Below are 15543 nucleotides of genomic sequence, written 5' to 3' on the forward strand. Positions count from 1 at the left end.
CGCCCCCCCAAAACTGCCCCCCCCAAGGCTTCTTGCCTCTCTCGAGGCGGGTGCCCGCAGTGCAGCCTCCCTTGCTGGCCCCCGGGCTTCCTCTCCTTCAGCTACCGGGGTTGCTGTCGGTCTGTTGCTAGAGGGTTTTTTCTCACTCGCTTGTCACTACCAGTTGGTGTGAATTGCTCTCTCTTTTCTCTCTCTCTCTTTTCTCTCTCTCTCTTTTCTCTCTCTCTCTTTTCTCTCTCTCTCTTTTCTCTCTCTTCTCTTTTCTCTCTCTTCTCTTTTCTCTCTCTTCTCTTTTCTCTCTCTTCTCTTTTCTCTCTCTTCTCTTTTCTCTCTCTTCTCTTTTCTCTCTCTTCTCTTTTCTCTCTCTTCTCTTTTCTCTCTCTTCTCTTTTCTCTCTCTTCTCTTTTCTCTCTCTTCTCTTTTCTCTCTCTTCTCTTTTCTCTCTCTTCTCTTTTCTCTCTCTTCTCTTTTCTCTCTCTTCTCTTTTCTCTCTCTTCTCTTTTCTCTCTCTTCTCTTTTCTCTCTCTTCTCTTTTCTCTCTCTTCTCTTTTCTCTCTCTTCTCTTTTCTCTCTCTTCTCTTTTCTCTCTCTTCTCTTTTCTCTCTCTTCTCTTTTCTCTCTCTTCTCTTTTCTCTCTCTTCTCTTTTCTCTCTCTCCTTTCCTCTTTTCCCCATACCTTAAAAAGCAAAAGGCCTCAGGGTGTTGTTGCAGGGCTGCTGGCAGTGCTGCTCCGGGGGTGTGAGCATGGAGGGGGACGAGGGAGGTGTGCGAGCCCAGGGTCCGGGCATGTGTGTGCACAGACATGCAGCAACACCAGCGCCTGTGCACAGAGGAGAGCAGGGCTGCATCGCTGGGCAGGAGGAGAGAAGAAGAGGGGAACAGAAATGCAGGCTCCAGAAGGAGGAGGTGATGGAAAGAACCTTCTCAGCAGCAGAAGCGCAGCTTGGGAAAGAGGCCCAAATGTGGTGGCATGCACCTGGGGTTTGGGATTGAGAAGGACCGGCAACCGCGTCATGAAATGCAGCAGTGCCCCTCTTACTGACCCTGTCTCCTTTCCCACCACCTCATCTGCCGTGGCTCTGCCAGCCCTTGGCCTGTGCCCACTCCTTGCACAAAGCTTTCCATAGCTTCTCCTGTACAAACTCCTAAAAGAAACCCAACTACATAATGCTGTAATTTGTGTAGTTCGCTTCTGGTTTTCCTTAACATTCCCGTGGCCCACAAGTAGGTGTCATCCCCTCTGTGCAGTGGGAGATCTAACTGTGCAGGTACTTGCATAGGAGCACATGGTAAGCAAGAGTAAGTGCAAACTTCCTAATTGCTCTTCCTGCAGAGCTTGCTTCCCTCCCGAGCAGGAGCACCGCTTTGACCTCGTCCTTAAGCCCTTGTGCATTTGTGTATCTAGATGTTGGCTTGTGACTCAACTCCTTTTTGATGCCCAGAGAGAGAGATGTTGTTTGTCCCAGCCACGTTTAAGCAGTAAGCTTGACACCATTTACAGTGCAACGTAATTACATTCCCTGCCATTCTGTGACCTAGCTGTGCCATGTGCCTGTACTTAGACATCTTGCTTTAAAACTCTGCTGTATTTAACTGGACTACTGAAATTTAGACTGGTAAAACACTGGTAAATGCTTATTGAAAAGGTTCTGTGCTACTCACGGCGGGTGCTGGCTAATCCATAATGTTAACAGAGTGGGAACTATCCGTGAAATGTTTATTATTTGTGCTTTGCTCTGCGTGAGGCAGCTCAGTGCATCTGCTCTCTCAGGCCTGGCAGGCTTGGCTTTGCACAGCTCCCATCACCTTTTCTTCAGCCCATCCACTGCAGCAGTGCGACCTTGGCCTCAGCCCCCCAAACCACAGCTCAGGGCTGATGAGGGGCAGAGAGTATCGTTGCGTTTTGGTGATCACTGAGGGATTGGGCTTCTGTTTGTGCATGTTGTGCAAATACTGAGGAGGCAGTAACCCCCCTTCTAGCAATTTAAAAACCTAAACTGGTCCTGTTCACATGAATAGATGCTAAAACAGTTTTAACGAATGCTTGTTCATTACACTTTGTACCTCTCTGACCTTTGTTTCAATAGGCTTTGTATATTTTGTCTTTTTATCTCTCTCACTTTCTAATCCAGAAAGCTGTTGCAAAGGTTATTACTTAGAAAGTACTTTTTACCTTTTTTTTTTAAATAAAGAATACAGAAATCAAACATATTAAGGAAGGAAAAGATATGAACTAATTCATTTTCTTGGTTTGTTTCTAAATGTTGGACTCAATCATTGTCTCAATATGTATTTTTCCAGGAGCCATCAGAGCCAGACTATGTCTAGCAGGATTTCCCTCACTGAACAGCTTTAATCCATTACCTGGGGTGCCAGGGGCCAGGCTGCCCCAGATCAGCACCGTGTAGGCACTTGGGCGGCTCCACAGAGTCAGCCAAGGTTGACCATGGCTGACATGGAGCTACAGCTAAGTTCCCTGCACTCTTGACTTCTCCGCAGTCCTCTACGTCTCCTACTTGAGCTCCTGGTCTGAAGAGTTTATTAATGCTGGAGAAATACTGGACTTGAGATGACAGTGTGAATGCACCCTGCTTTGGTACAGGAACACGGGAGTTGGGGCCAGGATCTCCAAAGCCTTCAGCAGCATCCCAGATACCCCCAGGCTTCCTGGCTCTGCACTGGGTTTCTCACCTTCCTTACATTGTATTTCTGGTCTGGGCACAGCACTGGAAAACCCCGAGCTGCTTCTGGATGCATCCAGCTTGAGGCCAGAGTATGCTGGGGCAGACTGCTGCACTGTGTAAAAGCAGCTGAATTACTGCTAGAAACAAATTGCTTCTGGATGCTGCATAGCTGTATTCCCTGGTGCTGCATTTTAGCTAGCAAATCTAATGTGATTCAAGCTGGTTTTGTGTTGAACCAGCTCTGGTGTAAAATGTCCTGTAACTGTTTAGAAGAAAAACTCTAGGAAGTTAATCTCAGCTTTTTTGTTGGTTTAATATACAACATTGGGCAAATAACATAAAAATAATTTAAAAAAGTAAAACAAAACAAAACAAAAAAAAAAACCAAAAAATGTAATCTCTCTCTCTCCATTTACCCCATGGATATGAGGTTTTGTAATCCTGAAAAAAAAATGTGGTGAAGGTTATTGTTTATAAAGTGCTTTGAACCTTATTTTAAAAATAATAGAAAATAAGAGGGGAAGAAGGAAAATCATCTAGTATCTTAATCTTATTTCCATGGATTTGTTTCTAAACACATGATTTACAAAAAAGTAACGTGAACTCCAATTTCAGACAAGTGAACAAATCTACTGTTTGGAAATGTTTTTTTTTCTGACTGTGTTAGGCTCTCAGTGGGAACAGTGACTGTATCATCCTCTGCCTGAGAATTACAATTTCATTACCAAGTATCCAGGCACCACTTTTCAGTTATGCTTTATACAAATTGCACACTTGAGCAGTGTGACAGGCCATCATCATTAACTTTATTTCTGTGAAGGAGACTTCCTCACGGTGGTGAGTGCATACTGCTTGAATGTCGTCTGCAAATTTCTTCTAATGAAATCCTCAGCATGGCCCAATGGGCCAAAGAGAAACCTCAGCACGCAGAATGGTCCTGCTCTCAGCACCGGAGTAACTCAGTACCTCGAAGAGCTGCACTGAGTGGTTCAACTGCCCTCCATCACATGTGGTTAATAAGAATTGCCTTACTTTGTTCACCTTAGGAAGGAGGTGAATCATACCAATTCTTTTCAATTTATCTTCATCGAAGGGCTTCACAGGCTCTTGATCATTCTTGTCTTTCTCTTTTGAACTCCCTACAATTCTTTTTATAAAGCATATCTCAGATTCATTTTTAAGTGAATTTTTTTTTTTTTTTTAATAACTGCAACACAGCTTTTCCTTTGGGGGTGGACCAGAAGCTGCATATTGGATCTATGGTTACTTCGGCTTCTTGACCTGAACTACTTTGAGGGGTTTTTTTTAGATACATTTATAAACTTAATACATGTTTATGAACTGATACAGGGGCACTTTCATCAGTTTTAGCTGCTGAAAACCAACAATATTACTGTACCCTGCTTGATGCAGTCAGGGTATAAACATATGCAATGTTGACTAGGAAATGAACATCAGTGTCTTCTGAGTAACAATTTTATCGAGCTCTCAGTTACGGTTGTAGCAGATTTTTCTCCCACAGAAAAGTTTTAACATTTCTTTTAAAAACAAATAAAAAATAAAAATCTTCTGGCTACAATCCATCCAACAAGAGGCAGTTGAGGTTCCTGTGCAGGGAATTCAGGTTTAAAACCTTCCTTTCAAACTGAAAGCACATCAGGGTGTCTCATGGGTATCTCATGGATGTGTCCTGACATATGGGGTTAAAAGCCTGTCTCTCCTGCCTATAGTTCCCTTCTCATGATTAACGGTCTCCAATATCTCAAAACTGTGAGCCCAAGAGAACCCTCACAGAGGAGACACTGCAGCTTTACAGTTACAGTATATAACCTGGGAGATGCATCTTCAAGTTCCTCTTTTGAATAAAGTAGAGTAGCGATTTCAGCCTGCATCTCCAGCTGACTATGATGGTGTTCATTTTTCTTTCCATTTAACAGAAAATTTTGTCTAAACGGACGTATTTTCTCACACACACACAAGTTTTAGTTGGTGAAGGAGTCCCTGACTGGGCCCAGTAATGAATCCCTGCAGGAGATGCTGCTGGGTTTCCCCAAAAAACAAACACTCTGTGTGAGGCTGTCTTGTTACAGCAGTAACTGCAGTGTTACGATCCTTGGTTATCTCCGTGCTTCCTCCTGAGCGTGGGAAACTCTGGGTAAAATGTCCTGTATTGGTTGAGGGAGGTTACAAACATTTCCATCCTTGGAGTTACTCTGACTCATGTGGATGAGGTCCTGGACAGCCTGACCTAACTGACCCTGTTTAGAGAGAGGGTTGGGCCCGCAGTGGTCCCTTCTGACCTAATTAATGCTATGAGTATTGCAAGAGACAGACTTGTCCTCATACTGGCTATTTTTTCGTGAAGTGCTATGCAGCACTGACACGTTTATGCTGTCAAGCACCCACTGATCCAAATGGCCTTGTTTGTTGACGCAGCTAATGTTTCTGTACAGATGCTGTACCAGTTCTTGGACTGACAGACCCAAGACTCTGCTACCTACTGGATGGATTCCTCTTCATTTATGCAGTTGTCATGACAGCCCTTTTTGTGAAAGCAAAGGTCAGTCTATCCAAACACTGATGCATTTGGCTTTGGTAGTGTAAGCAAGTTGGGCTGAGCTGGGAAGTGGGGGGTGGAGAGGAAGCATGTCCCTTAGAATAAGAGCTTTTAATTCCCCCCCCCGTTTTTTGGTTTTTTACTCTCCTCCTCTTCTGGTGCCAACCTGAGCAATCTGGGGGAGTTCTTTCTGAAGGTTCATGAATGGAGAGGAAGAGAATATATGAGAGTGTTTTTATGCTGCAGTTATGGATGTAGTCAGAGATTCTGTATTGTAGGTGGGAAACTCTGATCAACAATGATGGGGTTTCTCCTGCTGCTTGGTCATTGGAAAGAGAGGAGGAGATATATATAAAATTTAGAATAAATGCTAAGCTTGTATTAAAATGTCTCAAGGAGTCAGGCATCTTTCACAGTATGAGGGTGATGATGCAAATGATATATCCCCAACAACTACAGGAGATGAGTCAGGGTTACAGGATGGACATAACTTGGTGGGCTGTTGCTACCATCCAGCAGCTGCTCAGCATCCAGGGAGACACTTAGTGGCTTTGGTGCACTTCCACAGAAAAATATAACATAACGTATGTACATTTCTGGGCATGTACATGCTGAGAGCTCTGCTAATCATAGGAGCGGCACAGCACAGGACACTCCAATGCAATGGTGCTTTCAGCCAAGCCTGAGTAGGTGAAAAAGTGTCTTGGCCACTGCCTGTCCACCTGGCTCAGCCTCCCCCAGAAGCACAGGCTTGCTGCGCTCAGGATCTCTGCTTGCTTCTTGCCAGGTCACGGCTGAGATCACCAGGAGGAGCCCTGACGGGGTGGTGCTGCACCGCTGCTGGTGCCCCACCGGCTCTGCAGTGGGATCTTCTCTCAGGACTGCAAAGCCAGTGCTGAACCCAGAGGGAGAGAGGGTTGTTTGGAGGAAATGAGCAGAACTCAGTAATGGCAAAGGAGGAACCTTTTCTGTTGCCAGTGTAAATCCTGACCGCAGGTGAAAGTGCTGCTCTGGGACTTGAAGTCTTTTTGAGGCTGCTAGAGGGACGAGCCCACCTGTTGCGGGGTGAGAGTGTGATAGTTTTAAGGAGAATTCAGCAAAGCATCTGAGGAGGAGTGTGAACATGGCAGAGGGAGCTGCCGCAGCCCTGGTACACTTGCCAGCCGCTCTTGCGCCCCACCCAAGCCCCTCTCAAGCGTGCTGCTGCGGGGGCAGAAACTCATGCAGTTTCTCCCACTGGGGCTCCCCGCAGGGAGAGAGTTGGAGCTGGAAATGGCTCCTGGTCAGAGGCAGTGTCCCTCGCTTTTAGGTCTGGGAGCACTTGCTGTCCTCCTGGTGCGCCTAGGCTGTTTGCTGGTAACGTACGTAGTGTTCAGCTGCAGCAAGTAAGGGAGGGAAGGCAGCAGGAGGAAGGGGAAAGCCATCCCTGTGGTTATGCTGGAGTCTTGCAGCTGAAAGCAGCAGAGGCGTTGCAGTTAAAACGACACCATAAAGCACCGAGAAGCTGGTGGGGCATTTTCCAAGGGGTCTTTGTCTTGTCCCAAGCCTAGGACTATTTTATAAATCTTCCAAGCTGTGCCATATCTCCCACCTCACCTGCTGGCGAAAGGAATTGTTTGTGGAGGCTTTTGCCAAGGGCACAGCCTCGTCTCTGTTGTGAGCTTTTTGTTGATGGAGCACAGGGCCAACCCACATGAACATTTAGGCTCTGTTGCAAAAAACGTGGGTTAGATACTTGGTATATTACTGGTCCCGCCAAAGGTTCAGAGACGATAATGAGACTTTCACAGGGAAAGGGGTGGAGCAGGTAACTTGTAATTACTACAAATATGATCTTTAAAAAGTCAAGTTTATGCTATGCCTAAATGCAAACCTAGCTAGAAAGTTACTTTTAATAAAGAATTTAACATATGACAATAACTCAAGAAAACTAAAGCAATGCAGAATATAGTTTGTCACTTTTAAAAAAAAAGACTGGAACACAAAGTAGCTACTCTCACTGACCTAAAACTGCCCATTTCTCTGAAAGATTGGCTTAGCAATTGACTGCTCATAAATAACGTAAGAAGCTGAGACAAAGAGTAGCTACAGAAGGGAAATCCTTTACCTACTCATTAGCTGCCAGTCATGTCAACTTACCATGGTGGCACCGCAGCCCCACGAGCCAGGTGCCGCTCCCAAGGGGTGCAGGGTTCCCCTGCGCCCTCGGAAGCTGAGGACACCCAGGAACTTTGCAGGCAGCACTTTTGCTAGAAGACTAGAGTCTCGGGGGGTGCTTCTGGTTGTTTGCAGCCCCAGATACCCAGTTTTTCTTAACACAGGCGGCGATTGTGATTTTATAGCCTGATGGAGCTACTTCCAATAGTAGCTTTCGATAACACACGATTGTGATATGCACAGAATAGGACTGCAAAATCAGTGGGGGAGATTAAAAAAACAAAAAAAAAAAACCCACAGATGCTTTGAGTAGCTGTGTTATGTGCAAGTAAAATGACCTGGTTGCTGAGAGCAACCTGGCGTACGGATAAAAGTGCCAGTGCAGCAGTGGTTTGTATTTCTTGTAGCCCGATCGGTGCCACGGGTGGCAGCTTAGGGGTTGCCTTGTTTCTGGGGCGAGTAACTTGTAGGAGAAAGGGAATGAAAAGACTGAATGGAGCCCCTGTCTCTCTGCTCACAGTATGGTCTCTCTTCCAGCTTAGCCAGGTCTCTGAACCACAGCTGCGACCAGGCCAGGATGATGTGTATAACGTAAGTAACTACTGGTTTCTGTTTGGTTTCAAATCTGCTATCTAGACAGAACTTTTTGGGCGCTTACAGACAGTGAATTGCCTGTGGATCAGAAAAACTTTGTGTGACCCAGCTAATGAAAGCTCTATACCCAAGTGTGCAGCACAGCACAGTTGTAAGGAGGAAAGACAAAACCTGATAAGGGAAGCTTCTGTTGTCGCTTATCTGGCTGGATGCTAGATGGATATACGGGCTGTAGGTTCCTGATTTGATCCACTGAGCTGAAGGTACACCAGGAACCCAGACCGTTTCAGAGGCAGCTCAGTGTGCTGCACCGTGTAACGCTCCTGCCAGAGCTCTGTGTGTGTGTGTGTGCGCAGACACCAGACTGTTACATATGATGTGCACACCCCAATTCCTCGCCCGGCTTTCTGCAGTTGGCTTGCAGCTCTTGCAATTCCTCGGGTGACTCACAGGCATGCCACCACCCCGTTGCCGATGTTGTTTGATGTGGTCTGGAGAAAGGGCAAATGCCCAGGAATGCTGCCTTCCTGAGTTTGGGTGACTGTAGCTCTTGTATCATCAAGTGCGTGGAGCCTGAGTCACCACGGCCCAGCTGTCTTCATCCCTGCGCTTTCCTGTTGCCCCACAGCAAGACCTGTTGTACCAGATCGTGCCAGAGGTGTACCTGTCTACTGTGCCCTGATCATAGCCAGCATCAGACGGCTCTTCAGGCAGTGAAAGAGGACAAAGACGAGATCCTGTCTGTCCTTCCTAGCTAAATTGCTCACTCATGGCAGCATTAAACTCTAGCTATTTTTGCTTTTTGCTATATCTAGTTGTCTTTTGATTTTAACTTTTTTTTTCTCACGCTTTTGACCATAGCCACATCCTGTGATGAGTTCTACTGTTTAACTGTGCAAAGTATGAACACTAATGCATTTTTTTCAGTTTAAGAAGTGTTGCCTGTCACCTTTTCAGTAGCACTCTGTCAGCTGTGTTATTGTAACCTGAAATCTCTCTTTTCCCCTCTTCCAAGGTAACCTTTCCCAGCTAAGAAATGTGTTGGGCATAAAATTTCTGTAGCTTCTTGATGCAAATTTAGACAAGCTGCTCTGCAAGAAAAATGAAGCTCATGCATCTTCACCCACCAGTGGGAGAGAAAGCATGAAAGTCCCTCCCCCTCATGCTCTCTCATTTTCAGCTCATTTCTACTTTAGAAATGTTCCTGATGCCATGGCTTGCAGTTTTGTGCTGCACAGACCACTCTGTCATTTCCACAGCTTAGTCGTAGGAATTTTTGTTGACGTTGCATTAAGAGATAAAAGTAATTTCTAGCTCAGTTACAGTACTCATTAAGTTGTACACCAAGCTGGGTTCCCTTTCTTTCCCTGTGTTAAGTCGAGCTCTATTTTCTCATGATCATAATGTCCATCACTCCTTCTTGCTTTCTTGTTTCAGAAACTGTCTCGTGGACACAGAGATGAATATGATGTTCTGGGGGCAAAGCGAGGTGCAGACCCTGAGCTGGGTGGGAGACACCAGGTAACTTCCTCCCACACATGCAGCTTTTTTCCTTTAATCTGGTTCCTTTCCTTCTCGTGTCTAACTGTTCAGACATGCAGGCAGCCATCACATGTTTGCTAAGCGCAAGCGCCTTCCTGGAGAGGGAAAATCTGTGTAGTAACTCAGGCAGCTGGCAGCGTGGCGAGGACAATAGTAAACCTTACCCCCTCCCCTTTGATCTTTGCCTCTCGTGCCCCCCATCACTTTGCTGCAAGCTTGCAGCCACTCAGAATAGGAAGTGACACCCCACCTTGGGGCGGATGTGGAGCAGGCAAGGCAGGAGTGGGTGTTTTATGAGAGCTCGCTGCACGTGATGCCGCCAAACAAAGTAAAGCAGCAGCCAAAACAACTATTTTCTGCGGCAGAGATCAACAGTTTCAAAGAAAAAGGGAGGGGAAACCTTCTGCATCGGCCTGTAGGGCTTGCCTGCAGCTGACAGCTGTAGGGATTGAGCAGAGAAGAGCTAAGTTTTATCAATTATTAAAATTGAATTAATTTTCCAGTGAACAAATTGTCTTAACAGAGCCTTACGGGGGGAGGCAAGATGGGCTGTAATGAGCACGGCAGGTCCATAGAGCCATAGCTGTGCCTTAGAGCAAATGCACAGGCACATACAAGGTGGTGGGGGATGCTGGAAGTGCAACACGTGGGCAACTTTCTTCTTTTGTTTTACAGCAGAAAAGAAAGAACCCTCAGGACACCGTCTACACTGTGAGTAAAGCTAGCTGGAGGGAGAGGAGAGGGAGGGATGGCTGGAAATAGGAGTTTCTATTTAATAGGAAACTTTCCCCCACCACCACCCAATTTCAGCTTTGGTTCAAACTTAACAGCTGCTTTCAAAGACTTCTCTTCCTTTCTACCCCGTTTTGCTAGAAAATTTCTGCTCCCTTTTTCGTGACAGGAGAAAAACATTGACTGCATGGTCAGATGAGGAAAAGAATTTGGATCAAGATAACCTGCTGAGGCCTTTATGTTAGCCATATGTGACTAACCAAACATCATCCCACGTGACTGATGCTGCAGTATTTTATGTGCTTGTTCTCCAGCCGCTCTGACTGCTCTCTGACAAAGGCCAGTGCATCTTAGAATGGCTGCTTAGGAAGCTCTTGATTTAATTGATTTAACTCTGGCTAAATGTGGTGGTCTGTACTCCAAAGGATGGACACATGAATGCTAATGCTCATACCTTAACTCGGGTCTTTCTGCGTGTTTGGTGCTTGCTGAGAAATGAACTTGTTTCCAAGGCTGGTCTTCATTGTTATTGAATCAGATACTGTGATCACAGCCGGTCATAAGCATTTGGGAACTGCTTCCCCAGATGCAGGAAAAGCTCCTCTTTCTTAACCATCACAATGCAGTGTTAGACTTCCCTTTTCTCTGGGCCTGAGCTCCATGTTCGGGTTTGTCTCCTGAGCAAATGCTGCTTAAAGCTTTTCCTTCGAGAGTTTTGACTGTACTATCTGGCACCAGTCTAGATAAATCACTTGGTTGAAGGTACAGTTATATTCATTAATTTAAGTGTTTGGAGATGAGGTGGTATTGATATGCTAAGCAGATTTGATCATGTGTAGCATCTACTTAAATGCATATCAGTCAAGTCCCACCACTGTCCGTCCTTCTCTGGAATCTATGGAAGTCTTGAAGGCAAGGCAGCCCCAGAAGCACAGGCTTTGAGTGCAGTCACCCAGGGCTGGCTTGGCTCTTCTGGTAACACGCCAAAATTGCAGTCGCTGCAGAAGGACAAGATGGGCGAGGCATACAGTGAGATCGGGATGAAGGGAGAGGTGAGTTCTACTTTCATTCCTGGTGAAAGCCTGGGATTCTTCATGGCCGCCCCCTTACAGTGCAGTAGCCATGGCTGCACATAGCGGCCTTGCACAAGGAAGTCCCGGTGTTGCACAGCACATACAGGCACAGCTGAGCAGTTGCCTGTTTCCCATAGTAACTGGTGTGTTTGGTGCAGCAGTAAATAAGACATGTAACTATAGTGTTACAGTAGCCATAAAACAAGGTGGAGATCACAGAGTTAGCTTTGTCCCATCAGTATTAGAAACACAGCCCGTACACCAGCAGTGTCTCTGGGTGGATCGAATAATGTCAAGGGAAAACATTTTAACTTTTGGAAGGAAAAATTCTGACGGCTGCCCCAGCTGAGGCAGCAGAGGGTATGAGATGGGTGAGGAATAGTTGAAGGAAATGTCTGGTTTCAAGTGCTGCAACGTCTGTGGCCCAGCAACTCACATTAGTTGAGCACGTTCCTCCCCAGCAATTTAGAGCTGGAGGTTCACTGGTTCCCCTCCACGGGCTGTCGAGGCTGGTCTGCTTTACAGGCACAAGTAAGCATTTGCAAGCTCCTCCTCGTGCCTGTCTTCAGAGAAGCGATGGGGGAAACATTCTCCTTCCTCCACCTCCACTCTCAAATGTTTGAGAAGGAACACATCATGTCTTAAGCTAGCAGCAAACAGAGTTTTAGCTCTGTGCACCAACTGCGGGGGCAGGGGGGAAGCTTGTGCTGAAAACAAACCATCTGTGGATGCTGTTTATGGCAAAATGAAAAACTGCTGTGACCTACACGGGTTCTATTTTACATTAAAGTGTCTCATGTATAATCTTTCATTTCCCTCTGAAACGTGAAAAAAGGGGCATTTCAAAACAAAGTTTAGAGTTGAGAAATGCTGAAGCAACACTGGCATTTAATCCCCTTCCCTTTTTTATACTAATGCCCCTCTGCCATAGTCAAGCTCGGTTTACGAGCTATGGGTTTATAAAATTACACCAGGTTTTTATGAACGTGTCTTATCACTGGGGGGACAGGGATGGGAACACCAAACTCCTTGCCTCATTCTAGATCTAGGATCATTTTAACAAGGCTGCTGCAATTTTAATTGTGGCAGGCACTACTCCTTGCCGCATGGTCGGGATGCAGTCATGCTCTGCTGCGGTGAGGCAGTTGTGACAAGCCATGATGTGCCAGCCTCCGTCCAGGGGCCTGTAAGCTCTGCAGTCCCTGCTTCTCACCTGGAAATCGCACTCGCGTGCACAACTTGGCTGCTCTGCCCGGCCACTCCCCGCTCCCCTGGGAACGCAGCAGCAAGCAGGTTCAAGAAGAAGGTTTTTCTTTATACCTGGCTGGTCTGAGTGACTCTGTGTGCTCTACTTGTACCATGACACTCCCAGTACCTATTTTACTGAATCCTGTGTGACTTTGTCCTCGGCCAGCTTTATCTGCAGCTCCTTTGAACGTCTAGATAACTTAGCAACTGTGTGCTGGAGAATTTACTTACCCGTGTCTGTCCAATACAGGGCAGAGTCCCTTGGACACCAGCTGATGTGCAGCAACTCAAAAAATACAACCCAGTTGCTTCCACGTGTGCCTTCAGCTTATAAAACAATCAGCATCTACAGGAATGCTGCCAAGTCTCTATACATACAGTAAATCAAAGAAATAGCAGCATTATAACACTATGACAGGAAAATATGTCAGCAAACCAAAATAATTTCCTTTTATTTCCAATCCACTATTTTCTCCTTCGCAGCCCTTGCAGCATGTCTGGGCCGGTCCAGTCTTGGCAGTTGCTTTCCCTCCTGCACAGAGGGCCTCCAGGCCAAGCACAGCTGCTGACCCTCAGTACCGGAAGAGGGAAGGCAGGGGTTTCTTTCCTTTTGCATAAATGGGAAAGCAGCCATTAATCTATGCTTGTTTTTCTTTCCCAAAGCAGCAGAGGCGGCGAGGCAAAGGGAACGAAGGTGTCTACCAGGTAGGCAACCCATCCAGCAGCTTCTCCCCTCGTGTATCTGGATGGCTTAATTGTAGCCTGTAGTTACCGAACTGCACTGTTAGCAGGGCACGATGAAGCAGAGCTTTCAAAGCACCTTTCCGAGGACAGTTATGCAGATTCAGGGCAAACACCAGACTGCTGGTACTTTGATAAAGTGGCTGCATGTTCTAAATACAACTGGCAGGAAGACTTGTTTAACTGCTCTGGTAGGAACCATTTCTACAGTTCTACATCTTGGAGAACCACCTTTTGACCGTGGCAGATAATGCACACAGTTCTGTGTCTGAACTGTTTATTGCCTAAATTGAAACCTTCAGGTTGCCACACAGCTGTTGGCACTCAAAGCATCAGTGGTTCAGCCCATCTGGCTGTAGCCTACAGAGCACAAACTGGGCAGCACCTCCAGTGCATAGGGTGGGGGTTGGTGTCGCACACACATAGCGGAGGGCGAGAAGTCCATCAACAAGGCCTTATTTGGGCTGCCATGTGTAATTGTTTCAAAATGCATTTTACTTTCTGCAGAAGCCCGTACGTTGCCACGGACACCTTAACACGACAAAAATAAAATACATATTAAAAAGTTCTTCTGATGCAGCACATGCCAGGGAGGCTTCCTGTAACATGGCATATTTGTAGCTAATGGCACCTTTCTTCAAAACCTGCTCTACTGAGATAGTCACAGGTAGCTCATAAGAAGCACTGTCTTACCAGTGTACTCAGTGTGCCACTAAATGCTCATAGCAAAGGAGTGAAGGGCAGCTAGACGTTTGCCAGCAGGCACCACCCGTCCTACTAACTCCTCACTCTTGGAAGCCCCTGTCACCTCTGCTCTTGTGGCCTCCTGGGCTGACCTGCGACTGCCATGTCTTGTACTGCCCTGCTCTTGGAGTAGCCGGTGCCATGGCTGCAGCAGGGATCTGTAACTCAACTCGCACGTTACAGCTGACTGACTTACCCCCACCAGAGCAGGCTGGCAGGAGGAGGACTGCTGTGCCGCAGGAGGGGGTGTGAGGGGACGCTTCCCAGGGTGTGCAGCCATCTGCAAGCCCTGCTGCCGACTTACCTGGAGTTGCTTCCCTTCCAAATTACAGAGGAGAAGTCCAGAGAACAAAGTTCACCATTTGGTGTCTGTTCATTGAGTCAGCAGTCAAAGGTCACCCTAGCATCAGTTCGCTCTCAAGAGTGAATAAAGTACCTTTTATTTGCGTGTTAAAGATCTGCATGACCAGTTAGGATGAGTTGCTGTAGTCACATGTTCATAACAGTTATCCAGGATGCATCTTGGCTTCAGGTAAGTGACAGCTATTGACAGCATACAAAGACTAAGGAAACACTCCTGAGTAAAAACCTCTGTAGGAGGAAAAAAAAAAATTAGAATTATGCTACTGAGTCACAGCCCTTCTGTTCCTGACCAGTCAGATAGGGAGAACTAAGTGCTCACACAGGTACCTCGCCTATTTTTCTCTTTTTCAGGGACTCAGTACAGCGACCAAGGATACTTACGAAAAAACTCCAAATGCAGCCTTTGCCCCCCCGCTAAGTGGGAGTCCTAGAGGGGATGGGCGAGGGTGAGCGGTGCCCACCTGCTTTGGGAAGGAAAGGAGGGAGAGCCTTGTTCATCCAAAACAAGCAGAGTATATTGTCTCGGTGCAACACCCTACTTTGGTTGGTGCACACAGGGAGTGTGCCTGGACTTGGTCAGTTCCTTCTCCCTTCCCTCCTGAATCATGTAACTGCAAGCTTTAGCTATTAAAATGTACATATCTGTAAAGTTGTTTCAAATAATAGTGGTTATTAGGCCAATTGTTGCAAGATTTGTGTTGTGGGACGAGACCACACCTCCTAACACAGCTGTTTCCATAGTTCGCCCTTGCCTTCCAGGGGTATCAACACATGTCATTATGGTTCCATTGCATTTAAAGAACTTGTAAAGATAGGACAGTAGTGGTCTCCTGTAGTATTTATCTTTAGACTGTTTGACACAGGCCAGCTAAACTTTTTGCTTTAAATTTACCTTTTTAAAACTGCTTCAGTGAGGGATGACTTTTTTCTTTAATTGTAAATGCCAAGTGATGTGACGTTACAGCAGCGAAGGACAGGGGCTAAATGCCAGCTCTTCAGTACGAACAGAAACCAGCACTAAGCTCCAGCAGAAGCGCAAGCAATGGCATTGCCCCTCATCCAGCACCCGGTGCTAAACAAGAGCCAGGTAACCTTCTCAGAAGGCGGA

At 46.4% G+C, this 15543-nt stretch overlaps 1 protein-coding gene across 1 annotated transcript in view; it reads left to right on the forward strand.

Moving 5' to 3' along the window:
- LOC104628278 (T-cell surface glycoprotein CD3 zeta chain-like) overlaps positions 1-14853 on the forward strand; it is a 56002-nt gene extending 41149 nt beyond the window's left edge. The window contains 8 exon segments of the mRNA XM_010296805.1: positions 5138-5244; positions 7936-7989; positions 9430-9513; positions 10210-10245; positions 11262-11318; positions 13251-13292; positions 14787-14819; positions 14821-14853. Of these exon segments, the coding sequence (XP_010295107.1) occupies positions 5138-5244; positions 7936-7989; positions 9430-9513; positions 10210-10245; positions 11262-11318; positions 13251-13292; positions 14787-14819; positions 14821-14853 (446 nt within the window).
- The last annotated feature ends 690 nt before the right edge of the window (positions 14854-15543 follow it).

The sequence above is a fragment of the Phaethon lepturus genome, unplaced genomic scaffold, assembly GCF_000687285.1.
Source record: "Phaethon lepturus isolate BGI_N335 unplaced genomic scaffold, ASM68728v1 scaffold17921, whole genome shotgun sequence".
Lineage (NCBI taxonomy): Eukaryota > Metazoa > Chordata > Aves > Phaethontiformes > Phaethontidae > Phaethon > Phaethon lepturus.